At 61.8% G+C, this 27005-nt stretch overlaps 3 protein-coding genes across 3 annotated transcripts; 1 reads left to right on the top strand and 2 right to left on the bottom strand.

Annotated features, from left to right (window-relative positions):
* Window positions 1-44: 44 nt before the first annotated feature.
* On the bottom strand, window positions 45-3680 carry TLR9 (toll like receptor 9). Its single transcript, XM_051852711.2, has one exon. It carries the CDS (start codon window positions 3206-3208, stop codon window positions 173-175), a length of 3036 nt encoding a protein of 1011 aa, XP_051708671.2. The 5' UTR covers window positions 3209-3680; the 3' UTR covers window positions 45-172.
* Window positions 3681-7883: 4203 nt separating this feature from the next.
* Window positions 7884-16696, bottom strand: TWF2 (twinfilin actin binding protein 2). Its single transcript, XM_051852364.2, has 9 exons — window positions 16482-16696; window positions 13180-13257; window positions 10921-11099; window positions 10448-10543; window positions 10206-10310; window positions 9992-10117; window positions 8930-9080; window positions 8710-8831; window positions 7884-8363 (listed from the first exon to the last, which is right to left on the bottom strand). Exons 1-9 carry the CDS (start codon window positions 16504-16506, stop codon window positions 8196-8198), a joined length of 1050 nt encoding a protein of 349 aa, XP_051708324.1. The 5' UTR covers window positions 16507-16696; the 3' UTR covers window positions 7884-8195.
* A 5645-nt stretch (window positions 16697-22341) lies between these two features.
* Window positions 22342-26830, top strand: PPM1M (protein phosphatase, Mg2+/Mn2+ dependent 1M). The gene is made up of 10 exons (XM_002713377.5): window positions 22342-22655; window positions 23201-23324; window positions 23471-23725; window positions 24144-24256; window positions 24558-24642; window positions 24748-24866; window positions 25040-25103; window positions 25299-25406; window positions 25518-25666; window positions 25970-26830. Exons 1-10 carry the CDS (start codon window positions 22438-22440, stop codon window positions 26112-26114), a joined length of 1380 nt encoding a protein of 459 aa, XP_002713423.1. The 5' UTR covers window positions 22342-22437; the 3' UTR covers window positions 26115-26830.
* The last annotated feature ends 175 nt before the right edge of the window (window positions 26831-27005 follow it).

Below are 27005 nucleotides of genomic sequence, written 5' to 3'. Positions count from 1 at the left end.
CCTGCCCTGTTTGGAAAAGCTCTTTCTACCTGGCTTCCGTGGCGATTTTTCCTTCACTTCCGTGGCAGCATTTATTAAGTGCCTGCTGTATGGCAGCTGTGAGAGGCTGGGATGCCAGGCAGGGAGGCCAGGAGTTTTGGAGGTGCAGCCCCTCCCGGCTGTGGCTCTTGAGCTATTCAGCTGTGGGCCCCCGGCAGAAGTTCCGGTTATAGAAATGGCTGTTGTCCCTGGTCAGGGCCGTGCTCAGCTGGGCCCAGAAGCTGCCCTGGCCGCTGGGCTGGCGAGGCCAGAGGAGGACGCTGCGGCGGCAGAGGCGCTGGCGCAGCCGCACGTAGCGGGAGCGGTGGGCGGGCGGGTGCAGCAGCACCAGCACTACCACGTCCTTGCGCTCCTCCAGCAGGCGCTGCTGGGCCAGCAGGAAGCTGGCACGCAAGATGCCACTGAGCCGGTCGCTGTGGGCCAGCACAAACAGTGTCTTGCGGCTGCTGTAGACTGAGGCCCACAGGTTCTCGATGAGCGACTGGCCAGGCAGCCAGTCCCGCTCCTCCAGGCACAGGCGCAGCGCTCGGCGCCCACGGCGCTCCTCCAGCTGCCCCCGCAGCTCGTTGTACACCCAGTCGGCCACGGCGCTCTCTGCCTTGTCGAAGACCACAAAGGCATCGTAGGGCAGGGCGTCCACAGCCCACCGTCGCCGCCAGGGGAGCCAGGCCAGCACCAGGTAGAAGCAGTACCAGACGTCCCATCCACAGAGGTGGTGCAGCATGGGCACGGCCAGGCCCAGGGCCACTGCCAGCAGCGAGAAGCCAAAGCAGGCCCGCGAGAGGGCCTCATCCTTGCAGAAGCGCAAGTCCTGAGCAAAGATGCTGAGGCCCTGCAGCTGGCGCGGGCTGCCACACTGCACGGCACTGGGGAGCCTGGGCACGGCAGCCTGCACCTCCAGCAGGAAGTCCAGGAAGGCCGCGCCACAGGTGCAGTGCAGAGGGTTGGCGCTCACGTCCAGCAGCTGCAGGGCGCCTGCCAGGGGCCCGAACCAGGACGAGTGGATGGTCTGGAGGGCGTTGTTGCTGAGGTTCAGCTGTCGCAGCTCCACGGCCAGGGCAAAGAAGCCGGGGGCCACAGAGCGGATTCTGTTGCAGCTGAGGTCCAGCCTCTGCAGCCGGGTGCCGTTGGGCAGGCTGCCATTGGCCAGCAGCTTCAGGTGGTTTCCTGCCAGGTCCAGCGCTTCCAGGTTGGGCAGGAGGGCCAGCGCCGTCCAGTTGAAGAAGCCCATGGAGTTGTCTCGGAGCCGCAGCAGGCGCAGGCTCTTGGGGAGGCTGCCCAGCCATCTGGGCAGGAGGGTGTGCAGGTGATTCTGGGACAGGTCCAGCCGGAGCAGGCCCCTCAGGCCTCGGAAGAAGTGCAGGTAGAGGTCTCCCTCGGCCCACATCCGGCTGAGGATGTTGCCGCTGAAGTCCAGCGCCCGCAGCGAGGTGCTGTGGAGCTGCGGGGACACGCGGCCGCCGATGCCGTTGTGGGCCAGGCTCAGGTAGCGCAGGGTGGGCAGCTGGGCCACGAAGCTGAGGTTGTGGCCCACGCCCCGCATGCTGAAGGGCTGCCGGTTGTGGCTGAGGTCCAGGGCCTCCAGGCGCGGCAGCTCCGTGAACGAGCGCCCATGGTACAGGTCCACCTTGTTGTGGGACAGGTCCAGCACCTGAAGGCTGGTCAGCGGCAGGAACTGCGAGCCGTTGACTACCTGCGCGATGTTGTTGTGGCTCAGGCGCAGGCACTGGAGGTTCGAGAGCCCCGAGAACACCTCCGGCTGGACCTCCACCAGGTTGTTACGGGACAGGTCCAAGGTGAAGTTGAACCTGCTACAGTGGGGCATGAAGTCCTCAGAGCCGCGGCCGCCCCCAGTGACTGGAGCCCAGTCAGCGGACGGCAGCCAGACCTGCTGCGTGCCACCTGTCTCCCCTGCGGTGGCCGCCGGCCCGGAAGCCCCGCTGATGCGGTTGTCCGACAGGTCCACGAAGCTCAGGCCCTGGAAGGCCCCGAAGACGCCGAGCCAGGCCTGGGTGATGAAGTTGGTTTGCAGGTGCAGCCTCCGGAGCTGGGGCAGGCGGAGCAGCGGCTGGAGCGTGTCCTCGCTGAGCGAGCGGAAGAAGATGCCGTGCACATCCAGCTCCTGCAGGGACAGCAGGCTCCCAAAGGACGGCGCCAGCCGCAGCTGGGCAAAGGACGACTTCTTGTGGTAGTTAAAGGACAGGTCGAGTCGGCGCAGCCGGGCCAGGCCCTGGAAGGCTGTGGTGTCCGTGATGCAGAAGTACAGGTAGTTCTCGCTCAGGTCCAACGTGGTGAGGTTGCCCAGACCGTGGAACCATCTGGGGTCCAGCGTGTGCAGGGAGCTGTCCTTCAACACCAGGCCTTCCAGATGCCTCAGGTGGCTGAAGGTGTTGGGGTGCAGGGAGAGGGAGCGGCGGGGGCACTCCTCGCAGGGGTTGCGGGCGTGGTCACAGCGTCGGCAGTTCCCACCCACGTCCAGCACGCGCAGGGCCCTCAGCCCGGCCAGGTCCTCAGGCTCCAGTTGCACAATGCGGTTGTAGGACAAGAGCAGGAACTCCAGGCTGGGCGGCAGCTCGCGGGGCACCTGCGTGAGGTTGTTGTACATGAGTGACAGGTGGGTGAGGTTGCCCAGGCCATGCGGGGGCCCCGAGACCACAGGGGCCTTCCCACAGGGGTTCTTGTAGTAGCAGTTGCCGTCCAGGATCAGGGAGCGGAGCGCATCCAGGCCAGCAAACCTGGTGAGGTCCAGTACCACGATGTTGGTGTGGCTCAGGGACAGCTTCACGAGGGCGCTGGGCAGGGCGGGCACGGTAGTGATGGCATTGAAGCTCAGATTCAGGTCCTCCAGGGTGGGCACGGCCAGGAAGGTGTTGGGCTCGATGGTCATGTGGCAGGAGAAGCGCATGGGGCTGAGGCTGACTGGCGGGCAGTTCCACTGGAGGCTGAGATGCCGCAGGCTGGACAGCTGGGCGAAGTCAGCGTCGCGCAGGTGGTGGATGCGGTTGGAGGCCAGGGAAAGGCTGGTGACGTTGCCGTGGGGTGCTGCTGCCGAGAAGCGGGGTACGGACTTCAGGTACAGCCAGTCGCAGTTCACCAGGCCGTGGGGCTTCAGCTCGCAGGGCAGGAAGACAGGCAGGGTGCCCAGGGCCCGGGCCGCAGCCAGCGCCATGGCCTGCACCAGCAGCGACAGGGGCCACGGGGCTCCTCGAAAGGGACACTGTGGGGAGGAGGGGGCTGGGTGAGGGTCCAGGCCCCAGCTCCACCTCCGCCTGTTCTGCACAGCCCAACCCCCACCCCCGCCCCCCAGGCCTGAGAGCACGTGCGCTCCATCACCAAGCCAGCTCCGCGGCTCAGAGCCAGGGCTGAAGCCTGGGGTGCAGACCCAGCGTTAGGAGCTTTCTTTGCTAAGCAGCCCTCAGGCCTGCTGGGCCTCTCACCCTCTTGCCCCTCCCTGCTCTGGGACCATTCCTCTGTCCTCCTGAGCAAGGTGGTGGCTGGCTCCCTTCCCTCCAGCCACCCTGAAACCCCCTCTCTGCCCCACCACCAGCCTCTCCCTACCGCCCTCTACCCAATAAGGGATGAGGCTGCCACCCAGGGCCCCGGGCTACCATGGGCTCTGCAGCTTTCAGCCTCTGTCCGTCTCACCTGGACTGAGAGCCCTAAACCTGTTGTGGTCAGAACAGATCAGAGGGGCGGCAGGCAGCAAAGGGTCAGGCCCTGGGCAGCCCTGGGCCTGTAGCCCCTGCTACCCACCGACAGGGCCCTAGGCTCTGCCCCTCACCCGCCACACGGGCATGGGTCCCACGGCTCAGAGAAAGGCTTCTGCTCTGGCACCCGCGGGGTCCCATGAGCGTCCCCTGGGCCACGTGGGTGACAGCCCCCTCCACTGTTGCCCACAGCTGCCAGGCCCACCCTCTGCCCCTTCCCCAGGGAGCCGAGAGCTGCCGTCCTACCATGACCGGAGCCGGGGCTCGTTCGGGGATCTGGCCAGGGGTCGGGGCAGCCGCACCCGGGGGAGAGCTCTCAGAGGAAGTGAGCTTTACAGCAGTGTCCTCGTTCTTGTTCTTGTCCCCTGCTCACCGGAGGGAGCAGAGGGGCGTGCTGAGTCAGAGGCCATTTGCATAGGCCAGTGGCAAGCAGCCCCTCCCCCTTCCTCTTTCCACTCCTGCAGGGGCCCGCATCTCCTGTGGGAGGCCAGGGCAGATTGAAGGCCCAGAGCCCACCCCTGGGTCAGCAAGAGGTCTGATCTCCAGGTAGCTCCAGATGGGGCCAGCTGTGCTGCCCCCCACGCCAGGGCCCTCCCACATCCCAGGAGGTCTCTCCCCTCCCCCCATGCACCTGCCCACGGGTGCTGTCAGGACAGAGGCTGCCGCCGGGGGCCCTGGCCCCGGAGCTCTGTGGGTGCTCGTGTTCCCGAGGGGCAGAGCCGCGTGGCAGGAGGCTGGGGCTTCACCTGCCTGGCCACGGCTTGGTCACCTCTGCTGGGAACAGGAACTCCTCTTTTGCATTTCTGGTTCCCCTGGTGCCAGCGGAGCACAGTCATATGGCTCCTGGGGCGGCCGCACAGCTGGCCCCGCTGGGACCCTGGCGGAGCCTCCGCACTCGGTCCTCCCACGCTGCATCTCCACCTGGCCCCTTCATCCCTCCACTTCCGCCTCCACCATCCTGCCTGGGCCCCCAGTGTCTCTGGCCTGGGCCTGAACCCTTGCCACCTCCTCTCTGATGGCCCTGCCGCTGCTCTCATGCCCCACAGCCTCTGGAGAGACCTGTTCAGACCTGACGCCCGGGGTCCCTCCTCTGCTCAGACCCCTCCCACAGGTGCCGCTGGAGTCAAAGCCACAGTCTATGCAGTGGCCACGAGAGTCTTACAGGACCTGTCTCCAGCCACCTCGCCGTCGCCTGGACAACCCGTGCACTCTCCTGGCTCAGGGCCATTGAACACCTGCACCTTCTGTCTCTAAGCACTTTCCCACCTTCTCATGTGGCCCCTCCCTCTGTCCCCGTCAAGTCCCTGCTCTCCCTCTCCACGAAGCCTTCCCTGACCTTGTTAACAAACCTCGCAGCCCGCACTGGGGCCTCCCTAGCCTGTACGCCACCTGTTTTCCCTTGTAGCTGTAGGACTGATTGTTTTTACTGCTACCACCACCCCGATTTCTTCACGGCTTGTTGTACAGGCCTTCCTCGTCTGCTGGAAGGCCAGTGTCCTGAAGGCAGGGATCTTCTGTCGGTACCCCCAGGGCCCAGTGGTGTCCAGCACGTAGTAGGTGCCCAGTGCTTGCTCAGTCTGTGGGTGCCCCACACTCAGCAGTGGACAGTGAGAGAGAGAGACAGAGAGAAAGGTCTTCCTTTTGCCGTTGGTTCACCCTCCAATGGCCGCCGCACCGCGCTGATCCGATGGCAGGAGCCAGGTGCTTTTCCTGGTCTCCCATGGGGTGCAGGACCCAAGCACTTGGGCCATCCTCCACTGCACTCCCGGGCCACAGCAGAGAGCTGGCCTGGAAGAGGGGCAACCGGGACAGAATCCAGCGCCCCGACCGGGACTAGACCCCGGTGTGCCGGCGCCGCAAGGCGGAGGATTAGCCTAGTGAGCCACGGCGCCAGCTACTCAGCAGCTTTTAAGCGGGCACAGAGAGGGAGTCTCTGGGCAAAGGAAAGAAATAGGGTTTGTGCAGGGAGGAGGCAGGGCATTACATCCACCACCCTGCTCCTCCGAGGCCTCCTCCCGGGGATGCCAGGCGCCCAGTTGGCTCAGGAGCATGGGAGCCATGGTGCTGTCTCCCTGCCTAGGTGGGGACCAGTGTTGGGAACGGGCAAGAACAAGGCTGCTCCGGGCCTTGCGAGGGTCCCTGCTATTCTCTCTATAACCCCAGGGACTTCAGCAGGGCCCCAGAAAGGCTCTGGGCAGGACTGGCATTGTGGGTCAAGCCACTGCTGGTGAAGCCAGCATCCCACGTAAGAAGGTATGTTCGCATCTCAGCTGCTCAACTTCCGATCCAGTTTCCTGCCAATGCACCTGGGAAAGCAGCAGATGATGGCCCAGGTGCTTGGGTGCCTGCCACTCACAGGGGAGACCTGGATAGATATCCTGGCTCCTAGGTTTGGCTTGATACAGTCCTAGCTGTTGTAGCCATTTGGGATGGAAGATCTGTGTCTCCCACACTTTGTCTTTCAAATAAATTACTTATTTTTTTTTTTTTTTTTTGACAGGCAGAGTGGACAGTGAGAGAGAGAGACAGAGAGAAAGGTCTTCCTTTTGCCGTTGGTTCACCCTCCAATGGCCGCCGCGGCCGGCGCGCTGCGGCCGGCGCACCGCGCTGATCCGATGGCAGGAGCCAGGAGCCAGGTGCTTTTCCTGGTCTCCCATGGGGTGCAGGGCCCAAGCACCTGGGCCATCCTCCACTGCACTCCCTGGCCACAGCAGAGGGCTGGCCTGGAAGAGGGGCAACCGGGACAGAATCCGGCGCCCCGACCGGGACTAGAACCCGGTGTGCCGGCGCCGCTAGGCGGAGGATTAGCCTAGTGAGCCGCGGCGCCGGCCCAAATAAATTACTTATTTTTAAAAAAAGATTTTTATTTATTTGGGAGGTAGTGTTAGAGAGAGGAAGGCCTTCTGGGGCTGGCACTGTGGTACGGCGGGTGAAGCTGCCACCTATAGTGCTGGAATCCCATACGGGCGCCAGTTCAAGTCCCGGCTGCTCCAATTCCGATCCATCTCTCTGCTATGGCCTGGGAAAGCAGTAGAAGACGGCCCAAGTCCTTGGGCCCCTGCACCCATGTAGAAGGCCCGGAAGAAGCTCCTGGCTCCTGGCTTCAGATTGGTGCAGCCTGGGCTGTTGCAGCCATCTGGGGAGTGAACCAGTGGATGGAAGACCTCTCTCCCTCTCTCTCTCCTTGTGCCTCTGTCTCTCTGTAACTCTGCCTTTCAAATAAATAAATAAATAAATCTTAAAAAAAAAAAAAAAAGATAGTTGCTTGGCATAAATAGAATAGCTTAAACTTTTTTTCTAAAAAGGGGGGAGGGAGTCTTGGGCCACCCTCCACTGCTTTCCCAGGCCATAAGCAGAGAGCTGGATCAGAAGAGGAGCAGCTGGGACCAGACCGGTGCCCACACGGGAGAGGGCCTCCCCTCACTGCTACTGGGGAACCCCAAGCCAGAGGGAGACTTCCTCAGGCCCCCGACCACCCACCTCCAGCAGCCATGCTCCTGAGGGCAGGTGAGCAGGTCGCTGGGGCAGGCCAATGTCCTAGAGACACAAGCTCAGCACATGCCAGACAGGAGACACCGAGACGCTGGTGTCCACTCACCAGCCTCCACCCCGGGTGCCAGCTGAATGGAGTCCCCTCAGGGGCCCCCCACCTGTCCTGGGGGCCTGCAGCTGTCTCCTTCTGCAATAAGGGCACTTGGCCAGGATGATGGCCAGGAAGATCTTGAGACAGGCAGAGGAGGTGGGGAGAATGCGTGTAAACACCAGCGTCCCTTAGAACGAGGGCGCTGTGGCCACAGCAGCATCAGCCGCCTCTGCTCAGGTCCGAGCAGGTCTCTCTGGCTCTGAAGACGGACAGGTAGCTGCCAGCAGCCGGACGACGCTGTGATGCGGACTGCCCCGAGAAGCCCCCCACGCTGCCGGCCCCACAGTGATAAGGAATAAGCTTGTGTTTTCTTTACGCCTCTGAGTGTCAGACGGCGGCGCATCACAGCAGCTGCGGGGGGCTGCGTGCCCCGAAGGGCCCATGCCGCCTGCCACACCCGGCCGTCCCCTCCCGTGCTGGCGGAGGGCATGGTGTGTGCACAGCGCTGCCCGTTCCCAAGGCCAGAGGTGGCCACTCAGAGCCAGACACAGGTCTTGATTTAAAAATATTTTATTCTTTAGAAAATAACAGCATTCAACCACCCTGCCCTGCAGTGACCCCTGCCCCAGCCCCAGCGGACCCCAGCCCCCGTCTGTTCCCTGGAGCCGGCTGGCCAGACAGGGCCCCTAGACACCTCGGGCACACAGGTGACAGCAAGGTCAGGGATGGAGAGGGGTCACAAAAACGCCAGCCCGGCGGCCCCTGGCCCGTCCACGCCACAGGGAGCCATCCCTGGATGCCAGGCTGGAAAGGAGGGAGGAGGCGGGCAGCCGCACAGTCCACGCACACCGGCCCCGGCCAGCGCCCTAGCTGTCATCCCCGTTCTCACCGGGGCCGCGGATGAGGCGCTTGTGGCCCCGCTTGCCCCCGGGGCCCTTGGGTTTGGCGAAGGCCGGCTTGAAGGCCTGCTGCTTGGGGTGCACCTCGTCGTAGAGGAACTCGGCCGTCAGCTCGGCCCCGTCGCCAATCTCGATCTGCATGGGGCACGGCAGGGGTCACCCCCATGGCGGCGGCCCTGTTACCACTCTTGGCAACCCCCACCTTCGAAGGAATCCCAGTGATCACTCACACCCTGACCCAGGATCCCCTCCCAGACCCCACCCCCAGAAATGCCCCGCCCACCAGGAACCCAGATACTGGGGGCTGTGCCTGCCTGAGACTCCCAGCAGAAGGAGAGGACTCGGTGGCAAGCCCAAGCAGCCTTAGGCCATGCAGGTGACCTCGGGTGCCCCATGTGACCAGCATGGCAGCAGTAAGTCCTGCTCTGCTCGGGACTCCATGGGGAAGTCGGGGTGGCAGGGCCCTGGGCCAGGCACCCACCTTCTTGGAGATCTGCAGCTGGAAGTCCTGCTCTACGGAGTCCAGGAGGCGGCTCTTGCAGCTGGAGTAGAGCATGCGCTCCTTAATGCTGCACTTGTACCCCGGCATGGAGTAGATAAACACTGTGGGGGGTGGGGAGGGATGGCGAGGTGAGCCCGTGCCCCACAGCAGCACACCCGGCGAGACCCGGTCCTGCCGCTGCCCAGCGGCGGCCACTCACCCACGGACTCCAGGGGGTCGCCCTCATGGGTGTGCTTGTAGAGAAAGAAGTGGTAGCGGGCAGAGTCCCTGGGCACTCGCGAGGGCAGCTGGGCCACGTCTGTGGGCTCCGTGTGCACCAACTCTATGGTCTCCCGCTCTAGGTCCAGCTTCTGCCAGGGGGGAGGGGAAGGGACGCATGAGGGCACCCGGAGGGGGAAGGCCCAGGCCCACCCGCCTCCAGCGGGACTGGCCAGAGGGCAAGGCTGCTGGGACCGTCTCCTGGCCAGCACGCCCCGGGTAGCCAGGCTGCCCCGGGAAGCCCTCTGCAGAGGCCGCTCCGGGCCCAGCCCTGATCCTGTGCCTCTCAAGGCTCTTCTAGAGATGCTCTCCCAGCAAGGGTGGCGGAGGGGATGGCGCTGAGGGTCTCATGTCTGGGAGGCAGTGCCTTGGGAGAGAAGACTCATTTTGCTGGAAGCGGGCAGCCCCGGGCTCAGCACCCAGCGAGCACTGGTGACGCGGGTTAGGATGCCCACGTCCCACGCCGGAGTGCCGGGGTCTGAATCCCAGCACCTGCTTCTGACTCTAGCCCCCTGCCAATGGAGACCCTGGGAGGCAGCCGTGACGGGTCAAGTGATTGGGTTCCTGCCACCCACGTGGGATATGTGGGTTGGGTTCCCGGCCCCTGCTGGGGGCTGCTGCAGACACCTGGGGAGTGGGCTGGCAGCTGGCAATTCTTTGCCTCTCTCTCTACTTCCCAGATACTTTTAAATTAACAACAAAAAGCCTGGGGAAGGAGGTGGTCAAGGGCTCTTCAGAGAGGCTGGGTCAGGAAAGGGCTGGGGACTGAGGGGTGTGGTGACCCCAGGGGCCGGCAGAGGAGAGGCCCGGGGACACAAAGCAGGAACACGGGGGTGGGAAGGGTGCTCAGGCAGTGGCTTCCATGAACTGCAGGGGATCTGAGGCAGCCAGGCCACAGGCTTGTGGGAGCAGGGGCTGCAAGTACGTTTGCACACACACGTAAGGAGGAGGGGTGGGGACGGTGTGCCCCACTAGCGTGTACCAGGGCAGGAGTGGCACCCACCAGCTGGATATAGTTGATGGTCTTCTGTCTGAGCTGCTGGATCGCCCGCTGGGCCTCGGGCTGCAGGGGGAAGGCGAGGCCCTGCAGGGTCTGCCGCTTGCTTTCCACGCTGATCTCTGTCTTCACCTGGGGGCACAGGGAGGTGAGGGAGGCCCTCGCTACAGAAACAGGGTGCGCCCCCCGCAGGAAGCAGAGGTTTCAGGGGTGCACCCACCTCATTGATACGGATCTGCTGCAGCTCCCTCTCCGCTGAGGTCAGCGGGGCGGGTGCTGCACAGGATGACAGGTGCTTCTGGTACCCAGCCAAGGAGAGGTCATCCTGTTGGGTTGGATGTGGATGCAGACGCACATATGGGCACCTCAGGGTGCAGCTCCGGGATTCCCCAGCCCCTCCCATCTCGGCCCCCAGCTTGGCTTGCCCTGGGACCCCACACAATATGTGGCCTGGCAGACTACCTTCACGGTCCCAAAGAGCTCATCCTTGATGTGGCCGCCTCCAAACTCCTTTTTCACTGTGGCCCGTGTGGCTGCATACAGCATCTTCAGCCGCACCTGAAGGGCAGGGGCAGAACCTTGACACCCCTCTGGACAGGTCCTCACATTGTGCCCACATCCCCAGCAGAGGGCGCAGCACCAAAGTGGGACACAGCAGAGTGGCTCCCGCCAGCAGGGGGAGCCCTTGCCCAGCCCAGCCACTCAACCTCCAGCAGCCAGGCTGGGCCCCAGCAGGACTCAGGAACCCCAGGCTCCAAGCACAGGGGCCTCTGGTAGCTGTGCCCTCAGCTCCTAGCACAGGGGCCGGACCTCACATGGCTTGCCTCAGCTCACCAGCGGCAAGCCAGAGTACCTCCCCATAAGCCACCCCCGCCTCCCCTGGACTCCTCCACTGGCCCTGAGCCTGGAGCTGAGCAGGGGTCCCCAGGACTCACAGGGGAATTATCTGGCGACCAGGCGAGGAAGATCCACTCGAAGCCCTGAGCATTGTGCGAGTCGAGGCGGTACAGCAGGTAGCAGGGCTGCTGAGCGTCCAGCAGCGGCAGCACGGCCCGGTCATAGTCCTGGTCCCAGCGGCCCACCGGCTCCCGCGAGGCACCCAGCATGAGCTGCTCTGGGGACAGAGGCCGGGTGAGCCAAAGTGCAGTCACCTGCCACCTTCACCTCTGGCGGTGGACTCTGCTCCGGCTGCACTTCCACGCTGCCCCAGACCTGCTGGCCACCCAGCCCACCTGCCCGGAGCCCCCAACTCCCCAAGGTATGAGGCTGTGTGAGTGAGCGAGCGTGCGGGTGGGGAATGAGTCAGGGCACAAAGCTGCCAGTGAGAGGTCATGCCAGGCACGCACGTGCATGCGTGCACACACACAGATCACCCAACACACACGGCCACATGAAGAAGCCCCACACCACGTGCCCGGAGCCACCAACGACACAGCGTCTGCTCAGGGTGTTCACTCTCCCCTTGCCCTGCCAGCACAGCTGCTTGGTGTCCAGGCCCCGGTGCCACCTCCCCCCGCAGCCTGGGGCCCCGGAACCCCAGCACGCCCCTCTTGGGACAGATGTGCAGAGGCCTGTGGGAGCAGCCAGGTCTCCTGCCAGACACCAGGCACACAAGGACCCTGCTACCAGCTGCAGGCCCCTCCCTCAAAGCCACCAAACAAAAGCAGCCTACTTCTTAATGCCTGGCCGGGGCAGAATGGCTGAATGGGCTCCCGGCTGGGCACACACGGGACCTACGAGGCTGCACCTGGCGGCTGGGACCAAAGATGGACACCTAATACCACCCGTTTGTGTGCAAAGACCTCACTAGGGAAAAACTGGGCCAGAGGGAGCTGTCTCCACCTGACCGGGGGCCTCCTAATGGGGGCCAGTCACCTCTCTCTGGCCTCGGCCTCCTCCCAAACACAGCAAGAACCAGGGCTGGAATGCCCGCCGCCCGGTACACCCACCTCGGTGACGCGGATCACAGGCTGAGTGGGCCCCAGCGGCACTGTCAGCTTTGTCTAACTGGCTGTTCACAGTTCCATTCCGGGAAGTTTTACATAAGAAGTGGAATTCACAGCTTCTCCGGAAAAGACGGGCACTCTGGCCACGCTGGGGCCACTCGGTTGGAGATGGGCAGTGGATGCCCGTCACGGGGCCCAGGCACTCCCAGCGACCCAGCGGGTATCATGCAGAGCTGGGGAAGTGCCCACTGGGGACCCCTGCTGCTGCCAGTGTGCGGAGCAGTCTGGTCCAGGAGACGACAGGGAGGGCGAGGCCTGGGGCCAGCAGCGCGACTGCTGCTTGGGGGGAGGGGCAGCTGTGGCCTGCGACCAGGGAGGTCTTCATGCATGACCTACCCCACGGACCCCCACCCAGCCTCTTCGGGCGTCTGATGTTGAAGCCGCTTAGACGGAGCCCAGCCCAGCTGTCTGCGGCCCTAAAGCCTTCGAGGCTGGGCTCGGCACCGACCTCACACTGAGCCACCTCCGTGTGTGAACAGTGAGCTGTGCCCACTGCGGCACGGTGCCCGAGAAGGGCTGGAGGGAACGCGGGGGCCCAGCGCATCCCCAGTCTCACAGTCTGTACCTCCAGGGACAGTGCTTGGCTTGGAGGGAAGGGGAAGGAGCCCTCCGCCCCACCTCAACCACAGGCAGGTTCTCCTTCTCAAACCCTCCCCACTTCAGCTTCAGCTCCAGCCCCTGCACGCCCAGCACTGCCCCCATAACCCTCCAGGCCAAGGCCAAGTCCCGCCTGGAACGCCCATCCTGTCCTCAGAATGAGCTGGGCGAGTCCCTTCTCCCCACCATGGGGGGTCCTTCACAAGGAAAGGATTTCAGCAACTCCTGAGTCTCCCCATGACCGACAGCCAGGCCAGGCCAGGCCAGGCCTGCGGCCATAAACCAATCAGGAGGTGGCAGCAGCCACACGGGGCAGTGCTAGAAGTCACACATGCCTGCCCCCAGCCCGGCCCGGCCCAGCCCAGCATCCGAGCAGGCCCATCTCAATTCCCAGCCTCTAGAGAGCCCCACAGGACCCTGGGACCAGACCCTGTCTGCTGCCCCAACCTCTGTTCATGCCCACCTCTCACACTCCCTGGGGGAAGGGGTCCTCTTCCCTAGTGACGTCACCCCTACTCCCACGGAGGCCAGAGCTGACACTCACCTCCCTTTCCACCCGCCACCGTGCCCCAACCCCATGGGGGCACTCACCGTCCTCAATGACGACTTTGATGAGCCGGACAGAGCCAGCCCGTGCCTTGGCAAAGAATTCCTTCAGCTCCTCTGTGGCTATAAGAACAAGAAACATGGCGGGGGTTGAGCAGAGAGTAGGCAGGGATGTGCTGAGGGCCTGCTCTGTCCCGCAGGGGCTGGCGGCCGAGCTGGGAAGTGGGTTAAATACAGGCCCCCATGTGACTGGGAACCTGAGACGGCCACCGAACACAAGCTCCCAAATTTAGCCAGCAGAAGTGGCAGGCGGGTGGCCTGCTGGCTGGGATAGGTCTGCCGACGGGGTGGAGCAGGCGGGCACGGGACAGCCCGCTGGAAGATGGGGCAGGCTGTGGGATAGGCGGGCCAGTCTGAGGGAATAGCCTCCACCTGTCCCCTGCCCCCATGAGGGCCCAGCAGTGGGCTGGCCTGGGACACATTCAGCACTGTCATACCCACAGGCAGAGAGACCCACCCCACCCCCACTGTGCCTAGAGCACTACAGCCACCCCCACCCCACACACGCACCACCACTGCCAACTCGCACTCGGTCCAGGAGGTGTGAAGATAACACCTGCCACGTGGACAGGACACGGAGGAGCACATACGAGGACACTCAGCTGGGCAAACATCAACAGACACACACGTTCGAGATGCAAACACACACACAGACGTGGTCCCCAGGCAACCGCGGAGCTGGGCTGAGACACGTGTGTAGGCAAGAGGATGGATGTGCAAAGATGCACAGAAACACACATACGCATACCCAGCCCGCCAGCTAGGCTGAGCAGCCCTGTGATCAGGTTGGGGGGCTTGGGGAGGGGGGGGCTTGGACCACTTGGGCAGGAGGGCTGGCTTCCAGGAAAGGGACTCCATCTTGGTCCTTGGGCTGAGCAGCTGGGAAGTGAGAGCCAGCAAAGGAGCAAGGACCCCCGGGCAGAGGTGAGGCTCGGGCGGGCGTGGGAAGTCACAAACCCGCCGCTGGACGGGGAGACCAGGGCCACGTGAACAAGGGCCCCACTCGGGTCTCTGGGTGAACAGGCCCGGGGCCGCCGTGACCTTGAGGCGGCCCAGGGATCAAGAGAATTCAGCAGGGACACAGCTGGAGGGCTTAGGTCAGAAAATATTTATAGGGCCTGGAGTGGGCAGCTCAGGGGCGGGCAGGGGCGGGGGGGGGTGCCTTAGGAAAACAAACTCATGTCCTCAGGTGCTCCCCTCACAGAGTGACCCTGAGCCCGCGGGCTGAGTGCCACAGGCCTTTGGGGCTCCGGGTGGCACACCGTGCACTTCCCATTGGCAGACATGTTGCTGGGGCCCCGGGTCTGGCCTCCGGGACCCCGAACGGCAACTTCCCCTAGGAAATGGGGCTAAAGCGCTGAGCAGAAGTGGGAGAAGGTGCTCTGTGAAGGCCGCCCCTCTTAATAACAACCGATTTTCGCTGCTATGACGGCAGGAAGGGCTGTGCCAAGAAGCTCCCCCAGAGAGAGGCAGACAGGCCCCTTCTAGTCTTACCTGGGCAAACTGACACCCCAGCAGGGGGCGAGCCCTCGCTCTGCACACCCCCAAGGCCTCTCCATCCGCCATCAATAATCCAGAGGCCAGGCTGGGACACCGGAGCCTCTGTCATCAAAGATTCATGACCCACCCCCCACCTTGCCCACCCCACCCCGACGCCAGGGAGCCTCGGGTTACAAGTCCCTGCCCTGCCCCGCGCTGCTCTGCGGTCAGCAGATCCACACCTATGGCCGGGGCACGGCTGGAATATGGTTCTCCAAGGGGATCTCACCCACCACCACCTCCCCAGGCCACACATGGGAAGGAGTGGGCCGCTTGCAGACAGGGAGTGCTGGGGAACAGCCTGTCCTGTGCTGTCCAGGAAATGAGGCCGTGAGGCAAGGCGCTGGCCCCAGCACCTGTCAGCAGGCACGAGGCGAGGCGAACTTCCAGGATCGCCTCCCAGCTGGAGGCAGCAGCCAGGACCAGTTACCCCGGATGGAAGGGGCAGTTCCCTCCTGTGGGGCTGAGTCACAGAGCTGGCCCCTCTTGTTCCTCCAGGAGGCAGATGACCCACCTGGCCCAGCTGGCCCTGACACAGGCCCCTGCTCTCCCTGATGTTGTGTGGTAGGGGCGGGGCCCAGGCTTGGGCGGAGCCTGGGAAACCCTCTCTGAAGTCCAGCCACCAAGTGGCCACAACCGCAGGCCTAGGATTCGGGTGGTCAGGCGGGTCGATGGTGGTGGCCAGCACGGGCAGGGGATGTTCATGTGGTGCGAAGGGTGGCTGATGGCCAAACCACCAGGCTGTCTGAGCAAGCAGCCTAGTTCTTCCCTCACAGGCCAGTGAGAGATGGGGACACTGAGGCACATGCAGCATCAGGGCTCCTGGCCACTGCTTCCCACCCAGCCTTGTCCAAGGAAGAGGTCAGGCTCCAGGAGAAGCTGTACACGTGCTGTTCTGGCCTCCAAAGCTTCCTAGGGGTGAGGGTGAGGGTGGACGCTGGCCTGAGCTATCCAGGGCCAGGACCCTCCCCGATAAGGCCCCTCTTTGGAAACTTCCCTGCTTCCAGCCTAGAGCTGAGACCTCTTAACCCTAGCAATGGCAGACTCAGAAAATCCCAGAGCAAAAAGAGGAGGTCAGAGGCCAAGGTCAGATTCAGAACTCTCCCCATCCCACGGAGAGGATTCGGTCCCAGGTTTTCCCCAGCCCAGCCTGCAGGAGTGTGTGAGAGTCCTGGAAGGAGCAAAGGTCAAGAGCTTCCTACAAACACACACACACACACACACACACGCCCACAAGTCCTGGACACATCCAGTACTCACAGCCACATAAAGTCCAGATGCACAGTGAGATGTGCCTGCATGGAGCACACACGCAGACACCCACAGCCATGTGCACGTGATGTCCAAGAGGGTCCCAGGCAGCCTACAGTGTCCAAACAGCCTGGATGTGCACAAGCAAGGCACCCACACGGGCGAGCTCGCGCAGGCAGGACTGTACACAGAAGACGTGTACATGCGTGTGCACCCACCCCCCAAAAAGAATAAAAACACACAGCCGGGCACATCCACCCCCAGCCCGGCACACACACGCTTCCACGCCGGCTGCGCTCCACAAGCACTCCCACTCCCAGCCAAGCACATCAAGTCCCTACTCTCCCAGCTGTGCGCGCCCCCGGCGACCCGCGGCTGCAAAGGAGAACAGGAAGCTTCCCTCAGCTGATGCCCGGGGGGGAGGGAGGAGCTCAGAGCAGGGGAGGGGGGCGCAGCCGGGGGCCGCGACCCAAGCCCGCCCCGCGCCCTGCCCTCACCGTGGATGCCCGTCTGGTGCGCCATGGCTCGGCGCTCCGCTCCGCCCGCGCCGTCGGAGCCCTCCGCTCGGCCCTGACCCCGCTTCGCTGCCTGGACCGGGAGGAGGAGGAGGAGGAGGAGGAGGAAGAGAAGGAGGAGGAGGATGTGGCCGCGGCAGCCGAGCCTCGCGCTGCTTCCCGGGCGGTGCCGCAGGACCCGCCCCCAGCGACGCCCCGCCCCCGACGGGCGAGGCCGGGAGGGGCGGGGGCTCGGGGCTGCGCGTGCGCGCAGCCTGCGCCTGGGTCCGGGCGGGCTTGGGGCTGGGTTATCTGCGTGTGCGTGCGCGTGCACGCGCCTCTGTGGCGAGGAAGTGGTGTGCGTGGGCGTCGGCGGGTAACGGCCGCGCGTGCTGAGCCCGCTGTGTTGGGTGCGGGGGTGCATCCGTGTGTGGGCGCCCAGAGCCTGTGCACCAGACCAGGGGGGTTAGATCAGGGCTGGATCCGCGCGGATATGGTTGTAACCGGGAAAAGTGGATGCGTGCGCGTGCCTGTGTGCGTCCGGATGCCATCCCTTCCCCGGACCACGTTTCCGGGCGCCTCTCGCAGGATGTAGGGTACGGGGCCCCCGGGCCCGCCAAGCTGGCAGGCCTCTCACAGTGGGAACCCAACCTGACCTGCCACCGGGCTGCCAGAGATGGAACAATGCCGGTGGTGAGAGCCCTTCGCAGAGAACGAGGGGCTGCAAGGAGGCGACTTTTGGCGGTTTCCTGGAGGGCAGAAGGGAACGGCCTGGCCCAGCAAAGGGAAAAGAGGGAACCGCGTGTCCACAGGCTCAGAGGTTGAAGTCGGGCCAGAGCCCGGTGCCTGAGGAACCTCCCAACTCCGAATGCACGCCCGTCTCTGTTCCCAACGCTCTTGGCCCTGGTGGCGCCATGCCTGCCCGCTGCTCATCAGCCATCAACTTAGTCTGGCTTCCAGGCCACTGCTGCTGCGTCAGGATGACCCCCGTTGGTCCAGAGCCTGTCCAGGGCCTTGGATTAGGAAGACTGAGAAGAGGCCATGTTTTGGGCCTGGAGTTGCACAGACATGAGGATGGCGCTGGTGGCCTGCTTGGTATCCGGCTGCAGCTTCAGCGCCCTGTTCTCTGGCCCCCAGACCCTGAGTTCCTCCCCTCCTAGAATGCAGCGCTCACATGACTGAGGACTGGGCCTGTGTAGGCTGCGGCCACCATCACCGCGGGTCTCACCGTGCAAAGCAAAACTTGCATTGATTTCATTTATTTGAAAGGCAGAGAGACAGAGCTCTCCCTCCACTGGTTCATTCCTCAGATGCCCCAACCACCATCCTGTGGTCAAGGCTTAGGCCAGGCTGAAGCTAGGATCCAAGAACTCCATCTGGGTCTCACAGCTGCATAGCAGGGATCCAAGTACTGGAGCCATCACCTGTTCCCTCCCAGGTGTACATTAGCAGGAAGCAGAGGAGCCGGGCATTCCCATATGAGGTTCAAGTATCCCAAGCAGTGTCTTAACCACTGCTCCAAATGCCCACCCCTCACAATGGAAAATAAAGCCGTGCGTCTCTGCGGCTGCTCTGCAGGGGAACGCTTCATAGGCCAGGGCCCCACCCTCACCCTTGCCACAGTCCTTGTGGGGCCTGTCCTGCTGACACGGACTCACAGACCTGCAGGAGCAGCTGGGGGTTCCACAGATCCCCTCTGGAAACAGGAATGACCCAGTACATAAGGTCATGATCCCCGTGAAACTCCAGCGATGGATGAAGTAGGACAAGGCAGGATGGCCGGTGGTACCACTCCCTTAATGGCAAGGCCTCCTGTGCGCCTGGCTGAATTCTCACCCTGCCTCTTTCTACTTTTATCTTGACCTGGTACGTAGATTTATTGTCTTCCCTCCACCAGTAGTTACGTTTTTGCTCCTGCTGTATCCCTGGTGCCTAGAAAGATGCCACATGTTTGGCAGATGGTCAGTGATTGCCAGATAAACAAATGTCTGTATGAACCATCAGTCTTTGTGTTGTGCACGTTGCACACGTAACTATATTCTGGACAGATTTAATTCTATGACAGCCCCTGAGGATGGCATTGCTGTCTGCATCTTACATATGAAGACTGAGGTTTGGGGACGGCTGATTTGGTCAAAGTAACACAGTCACGAGTGTACCCAAGAATCTTAGTTTTCTGTACTCAAAAATTGGAGCAGGGGTGAGTGTTGTGGCATAGTGGGTTAAGCCGCTACTTGGGATGCCCGCATCCCATATCAGAGCGCCTGGTCTGAGTCCCAGCTGCTCTGCTGCATGTCTGCTTCATGTCTGCTGGGAAGGCAGCAGATGGTGACCCGAGCACTTGAGTCTCTGCCACCCGTGTGAGAGACCCAGATGTTGTTCTGAGCTCCTGGACAGGTCCAGGTATTGCAGGCATTTGGGGAGTGAATCAGCAGAGGGAAGATCTCTCCCTCAGTGTCACTCTGCCTTTCAAATTAATAATTAATCTTTAAAAAATAAGAAAAATGAAATCTGGGGAAGTCCTGTTGATTAGCAGCCCTCATCCCCTTCATCTGTGTTGAGTCCAGACCTGCCCCACTTCAGATCCTGGGATGCAGAGACTCAAACCAGGAGCAGGCCACTTGGGACAGCCACACCCCATGTCAGAGTGCCTAGTTTGAGTCCTAGCTACTCTGGTTCCAATCCAGTGTCCTGCTGATGTGCACCCTGGGAGGCAGCAGTGATGGCTCCAGCACTTGGGTCCCTGCCACCTTTGTTGGAGACCCAGATTGAATTCTGGGCTCCTGGGTTTGGCCTGGCACAGCCCTGGCTGTTGCAGGAATTTAGGGAATGAAACAGTGCATGCTAGCAATCTCTCTCTTATCGGTCTCTGTTTCTGTGTGTGTCTCAGCCTTTCAAATAAAATGAAAGAAAAAGAAAATACCCAAACAGACTCTGCTTCCGGCTGAGATCTTGTTTCAGGCAGAAAGGTGAGAAAGCTGCCTTCACCCAGCCCTCTAATGAATCAGGGCTAAGCAGAGTACCCGGAGCTGACGAGCTGCCTCTACTTTCCGATGTTTCTCAACACAGAGTCTGCCCTTGAGATGATTATAACATTGTTTTGCAGGTCAGAGCTAAATGTTTGAAAAGTAATCTACTGAAGAAACAAAGGGAGCAGTTTGTAGAATCTTGATGTGGAGGAGGCCTTCTGAGTATGTCACCAAAGCCAGACAACATGACAGACAAGATCAGGAGCAGGTTTGGGCCTAGAGGTTGAGACCTGGTTGGGACCCCCACACCCATATCAGAGTGCCGGGTTTGAGTCCTGATCCCAGCTTCCTGAGAATGCGCACCCGGGAGGCGGCAAGTGATGCCTCCAGTGGTTGGGTCTCCATCACCCATGTGGGAGACCAGGAATGAGCTCCTGGCTCCTGGCTCCTGGCTCCTGGCTCCTGGCTCCTGGCTCCCACCTCCAGGCTTTCACTGGGCCCAGACCCAGCCATTGGGAATATCTGGGGAGTGAGCCAACACATGGGAGCTCTTTCTTTCTCTGTCTCTTAAGTAATTTAAATAAATAAAAGAGGAATAAATTCATTTTACATTAAAAAATAAAATATATGATAAAATACACCATCATAGCCAAAACACAAGCAATTAACTTGTTATAAACCACATACTTACAACTAGTTTCAAAGTAAAGAACTAATGTCCTTTTGTATGTAGATTTCATAAATCAAACAAAGAGATCGATGTGATAGGTTCAGATTAAGCTACTACTTGGTTCTCTCTCATCCCATACGGGGCACCTCGTTCCAGTCCCAGTTACTGTGTTTCTAACCCAGCTTCTTGCTAATGTATACCCTGGGAGGCAGCAGATGATGGCTTAAGTACTTGGGTACCCTGCTACCCATTGTGGGAGACCCAGCTTTGGAGTTCCAGGCTCCTGGCTTTGGCCTTGCCCAGCCTTGGCTGTTGCAGGCAGTGGAAGACCTCTCTGTCTCTGTCTTTCCCTATGCCTTTTTGTTTGTTTGTTTTTTTTGGACAGGCAGAGTGGACAGTGAGAGAGAGAGATAGAAAGGTCTTCCTTTTCTGTTGATTCACCACCACCACCACCCGCAATGGCCGCTGCAGCTGGTGTACCACGCTGATCCGAAGCCAGGAGCCAGGTGCTTCTCCTGGTCTCCCATGCGGGTGCAGGGCCCAAGCACTTGGGCCATCCTCCACTGCACTCCCGGGCCACAGCAGAGAGCTGGCCTGGAAGAGGGGCAACTGGGACTAGAACCTGGGGTGCCGGCGCCACAGGCGGAGGATTAGCCTAGTGAGCCATGGCGCCGGCCTACTTTGCCTTTCAAATATATAGAAATAAATAAATTTTAAGAAAAAGGCTAATGGCCCAGAAGAAAAGTAGGCAGAGGACACAATGAGACTGAGCTACAGAAAAAGGCACACAGATAATGTCTCACAGACCTATGCAAAGGTGCTTGTCCTTACTGAGAAGCGGAAATTAAACTAGCTGTGTGGGTTCACTGTTTCTTCCCATTTCAGACTGAAAGCCTTATGGCGGTGAGGAGGTGCCCCCACAGACAGAGCTGAGCCTGCCCACCTTGGATCCCTGGTCCATTTCTGCCCCAGTGACAGTTGGCCCAGGTCTCCTTTGGGAAACGTCCACTGGCTTTGTCAGCAGCTGGATCGAGCACCCCCCCCAGGACTTCTCTCCTCACTGCACAGCGGCTCAGTGTGTGGGTGCCCACGTGGTTCAGCTCCCGAGGGTCCTGGCACTTGCAGTAGGTCCAGTCAGTTAGCCCCCAGGCTGTTCTGGAACTGGCGTGAGGGCGGGTGGCTGAGGCAGCTCCCTCCTTGGGTGGGAGGAACTCCCAGTGGGGCAGGCTGGCTGCTTGGAGGAAGTGGGGCTACTAACAAGTGCCCGAGCTTGGCAAGAGCAGTGAGGGTGAGGACTCTTCACACAGCTGTCCCGGGGGGGTTCTGGGCGGTGGGGGCTTGGGGGCTTTGAGCTGGCAAGCCCTGGCTTCCTGGAGGAGGAAAGGGGAAGAGAAATCCGCTGTGGGAGGGGGTTCGAGTCAGCCACACTGTCATAATGGAACAGCACAGCCCTGGGTGTCAGGAAACTTCCCCTCCTGGGGCCTTGAGACTCCTCCTCCCTTGGTGAACTGCAGCCCCAGCCCTGGGGGAAGGGGAGTGGACTCCAGCGACCGAGGGTGACAGAGTGCCCTGATGACACGCAGATCTGAAGGGGGACCCTGCCACTGACCCCAGGGTGACAGCCAGCCAGGGGTTAAGAGGCTACAACTTCTTGCCTCCAGCCCAGATTAAAGTCTCACTTCTCTCAGCTGCTGGTCGGAATGCTGACCAGCAGGAGCCATTGGGGACCACGGATCCCTCTCTGGGTTCCCATAGATTCCTCTTGTCCCCAGTCACCTTCTAGGGAGGATACAGTGTCGGACATCTGGACTGGAGGGGCAGCCCTTAGGGCGACTGGCCCTTCCGGGGAGCAGCCCCGCAGGATGGGGAAGGCAGGGGCACGAGGCAGCCTGAGGGAACGCTCTGTTCTGAGTCACTCTCACTGTGTCCCCCCACACCTTCAAGGACATCCCGTCCCCATCTCCCCTTGCGAAAGGCCCCTGCCCAGCAGGAGGCCGCTGGCGGCTGTGCGGCGGACAGCTCCGAAGGACCCTCCGCGGCCCGGTTGACATCCCCTCTCAAAGGTCAGTGCCCACAATGTGCTGGGGTCCGCGCAGCCCTGCCCAGGGAGGCGGGTGACGCAGGCCGGCGACTCCGCCCACTAGGCCTCCAGTTTTCTCTCCAGTCAATCGGCTCCCCGGGCCCGACGGCACAGGGGCCGCGCGCACTCCGGGCCCCGCCCCCGGCCCGCTTCCTCCTCCTCCCAGGGGCGGCTGGCGGCCGGCGGTGTCCGGCCCAGCCCCGGCCCCGCGCTGCGCGGGCAGCCCCCTGCCGCCGCGCCATGTCCGCCGGCTGGTTCCGGCGCCGCTTCCTGCCGGGGGATCCGCTCCCCGCGCCGCGGCCGCCTGGGCCCCGCGCCAGCCCCGTGCCCTACCGGCGGCCTCGCTTCCTGCGAGGCTCGGGCTCCGCCGCGGCCGACGCCTCGCGCCGCACCGACGCCCGGCCCGTACGCTGCCCGGCGCGGGGCCGCACGCTGCCCTGGAACGCAGGCTACGCCGAGTGAGTGCTCCCACCCCGGAGACCCCCACCCCTCGGCCCCCTCTACCCCGCGACCCCGGCCTGAGCCAGCCTGGACCGCAGGCTGAGCTGAGGCACCTGCGAATCGTGCCTTCGCGTCTGCACCTCGCGACCCTCACAGCCACCCCCTGATCCCACCCCAGCCTTTTTCTGGGAGGAGACTGGAGGTGGGGAAGGACCTGCACCCTAGGGCCTTCAGTTGAGAGCAGAGCTCCATGCTTCCAGCGGCTTCATAGATCCACTCTCCCTCGCCCCCACGCCTCTCACCTGCATTATGGCCTAGGCTGTATGGGGCAGGGGATGGGAAGGGGAACCCCAGATACGCTGGGGTCAGCAGGTTGGCTGCAGAGGGGCTGAGCCGGCAGACCGTCACCTTGGTGGTGAGGCCTCCGAAGTTAGGAAACTTACATCCTGGTTGTCCAGCTGTGTCAGGGACAGCACCAGGGAGCCCTTGGCCCAGAGAGACATAGATGCCCGGGGGACATAGGTACCTCCCCGAGGGGTCACTCAGCACTTCCTGGCCTCAGGATCATCAACGCAGAGAAGTCGGAGTTCAATGAGGATCAGGCCGCCTGTGGGAAGCTGTGCATCAGGCGGTGTGAGTTTGGGGCTGAAGAGGACCGGGAGTGGCTGAGCCTGTGCCCAGAGGAGGTGAGAGCTGCCGGGCCTGGGCCTCCTCCCAGGCTTCCCCCAGAATACGTAGGCTGAGGCTCTTGCCCTTCTGACCCAGTTCAGGCTGGGCGAGGGGACGATTGGGGAAGCCGAGCCGAGCCTGACGCCAGGCCCTTCCCGTGCAGTTCCTGACGGGTCACTACTGGGCACTCTTTGATGGGCACGGTGGCCCAGCTGCAGCCATCCTGGCTGCCAACACCCTGCACTCGTGCCTGCGCCGGCAGCTGGAGGCCGTGGTAGAAGGCATAGTGGCCACTCAGCCCCCTATGCACCTCAGTGGCCGCTGCATCTGCCCCAGTGACCCCCAGTTTGTGGAGGAAAAGGACATCAAGGCCGAAGACTTGGTGGTCGGGGCCCTGGAGAGCGCCTTCCAGGAGTGTGTGAGTGTGGCCTCTGGCTGGGGAAGGAGGGCCGGTTTTGTCCCCAGGGACCTGAAGGAGTAGGCCGCGGTGCGCACCGTGGCGACCATCACAGATCCTTGGACTGGGAGGACGAGATGTGTGGGTTTGTTCGTTACTAACGTCCATTACTGTCATCCTGACCCCTCTCGCTCAGCGCCTACTGTGTGCAGAGTGCTTTTACCCCCATCATCATTGCACAGCCTGTGGTCTTTGGTGCAGGGGCTGGTTTCTCTTCCTGTTTTGAGTCGCAGTTCCCTTGTCTAGATCTCCTGGCCACAGGGATCCTGGAGCCATGACTGGACTCTGGGTTGGGACTGCCAGGCGTGAACTGTCGGGTGGGGCGAAGTGGTATGGAGCCAGCACTGGCAGGCACTGAGGCCGACTTGCTTTGCTCCAGGATGAGGTGATTGGGCGAGAGCTGGAGGCCTCAGGCCAGGAGGGTGGCTGCACAGCGCTGGTGGCTGTGTCCCTGCAGGGCAAGTTGTATGTGGCCAATGCTGGGGACAGCAGGTGAGTGAACCTTTGGAGGGTGGGCAGCAGGGCACCAGAGGCAGCGGGGACACTGCAAAGCGGCTGGAAGTCGAGGGATGGAAGTCGAGGGAGGGTTGAGGTGCTGGGTTGTGTTTGATGCTGGTGGACGTCAAGTGTGTGGGGGGACAGTGGGAACCAGGGGGGGCAGAGCCTTTAAGGGCCATGCTGAAGGCATGAGCCTGGACCAGGTGGGTGCTTGGCAGTCATGGCAGGAGGTGGCCATGGGTGAACGCGGAGGCTGCCCGATAGGCTTCCGCTGCCTCCCCTCAACCCCGCCCAGGGCCATCTTGGTGCGGCGAGATGAGGTTCGGCCACTGAGCTCCGAGTTCACTCCGGAGACTGAGCGGCAGCGGATCCAGCAGCTGGTAGGTGCGCTTGGCAGGGGAAGGCTGTGGAGCCCTGGCTCCTGGGTCTGAGGCCATACAGGGTCACGGGAGGGAGCCTGACCCAAGCACGGCCTCCCACCTCAGGCCTTTGTCTGCCCTGAGCTTCTGGCGGGTGAGTTCACCAGACTGGAGTTCCCTCGGCGACTGAAAGGGGATGACTTGGGGCAGAAGGTTTTGTTCCGGGATCACCACATGAGCGGCTGGTGAGCAGGGTCGGGTGGAAGGACATGGTGGAGAGATCCCTGGGGTCTAAGCCCAGCTGTGCGCCCGGGGCAATCTCCTTCCATCGGGCAGGGTGGGTGCTCTAAGGGTGTGGTGGCTGGGCCCTGAGATGGGAGCATGGGACCTGGGTGGATGCTGCATCTGTTCCCGGTAGGAGCTACAAACGCGTGGAGAAGGCGGATCTCAAGTACCCACTGATCCACGGACAGGGTAGGCAGGTCAGTGCCCGAACCCCTCCAAGAATTCCTCAGTTGCCCCCTGACAGCTGTGGGAGCTCTCCTACTGGTGGCTGTGGCTGGTGTCCTGGGCCAGGGTCCAAGGGCCATGGTCCACCCATGCTCTGCAGTGCTAGCCTGCACTGGGGCATTTTGCTGGAGCTGTTTGCTGTCACCTAATACCTTCCTTGCCCCCAGGCTCGGTTACTGGGCACGCTGGCTGTCTCCCGGGGCCTAGGAGACCATCAGCTCAGAGTCCTGGACACGAACATCCACCTCAAGCCCTTCTTGCTCTCCGTCCCACAGGTAAGGGGGCCACATAGTCCGTTCTACCTTCCATCTACCCAGGAAGGCAGGCAGTGAGGCTGATGGGAGCCAGGAAGGGGGCGCTGAAGGATCCTCAGGCTTAACTTGCAGGTAACTGTGCTGAATATGGACCAGCTGGAGCTACAGGAGGAGGATGTGATTGTCATGGCAACTGATGGGCTCTGGGATGTCCTGTCTAATGAGCAGGTGGCACGGCTGGTGAGGAGCTTCCTTCCTGGAAACCATGAAGACCCACACAGGTACCATATTCCCAGGACCTGCCTTGGCTTGGGCCAGTGCCAGCAACAACACCAAGCAGTTAGGGCTGTGAACACTCTAGAAATAATGGGCCTGATTGGTGGCCAGGACCAGGCCTGTCTCAAGCTTCTGGGGTGGTGGCAGGGTGGTGTGTGTGTATGTGAGTGAGACTGGGTTTCCCAAAATTCCCACAGTCCTCCCAGGATTGTCAGATCCCCAGGTGTCCAGTTCTGTGCAGTAAGCCTTCCCAGAGAGCTGGCCTTGTCCCTTTGTTCTGCCCCTGAAGTACAGGATGGTCTTTGCAGGTTTTCGGAGCTGGCCCAAATGCTGATACACAGTACACAGGGGAAGGAGGACAGTCCCACAGGACAAAGGCAGGTGTCCTACGATGACGTCTCCGTGTTCGTGATCCCCTTGCATAGCAATGACCAAAGAGGCAGTGGCCGCTGAGAATTCAGACCCTGCGACCCAGAACCATTCCACAGCCAGGTGCAGTCTGGGCATCCCTCCACCGTGGCCAAGAGCAGACCTGTCTGCCCTGCCGTACCATAGCTCTGCATCCTTGCCTTCCACCCCAATTCATACTGATTTCAAGGGGAAATATTTATACCAGGTGTCAGGGCTGGCAGGGTACACAGAGCCCAGCCCACCAGGCTGCGCTTTTGCAGTAACACCCCTCTGGCCAGGGTACTTTACAACTTAGGAGAAACCCGTGCAAATCTCCTTAAAACAGGATTCTCCACAGCCCAAGGTAGGATTCTCAGATACGGAAGCCTGGATTCGGGTTATTAGCCTGAGATGCAAAGAGGGGCAGCCCATTTGGATTCAGGTCTCCATGCCACAAATACCAAGGCATCCATTCAACCCGAGGACCACACAGGGTGTCTTGGGGAAATCTTTGGGGACAATCTCTCATCTGCTGCGACAGCCATTGTGAAAGACAGCCCCTGAGACCAGCTCAGGTCCTGCCCTGCCATCCTCTGCCACCAGAGGCAGGGCAGAGGCACTGGGGACAGCAAATAGGGACGAGAGGAGTTCCCAGAGCTTGTTGGTAGGGGAGTGCAATCTGGTCACTTGACTGGCTGCTTGTCCCTGGCCCCAGCAGTCTGATGCCCAGCCATGCCTCTGCTTTGTTGCTCCCAATTATTAAATATTTGTACACAGAAGAGCCCTTGTGAGTGGTGAGTTGATGTACAGCTTGGATCAAGAACACCTTTGCCGTTTATTACCTTCCAGTGGGTTACTCTGAGGTCTACCTTGCAAGTGTGCACATGGTCAGGACTCGACTCCAGTCTCCCTGGTTCTTAGCTCTGATGAGCCCAAAGAATGGAAATGAGCTCT

The sequence above is a fragment of the Oryctolagus cuniculus genome, chromosome 10, assembly GCF_964237555.1.
Source record: "Oryctolagus cuniculus chromosome 10, mOryCun1.1, whole genome shotgun sequence".
NCBI lineage: Eukaryota > Metazoa > Chordata > Mammalia > Lagomorpha > Leporidae > Oryctolagus > Oryctolagus cuniculus.
This window is presented reverse-complemented; position numbering and strand designations above follow the sequence as displayed.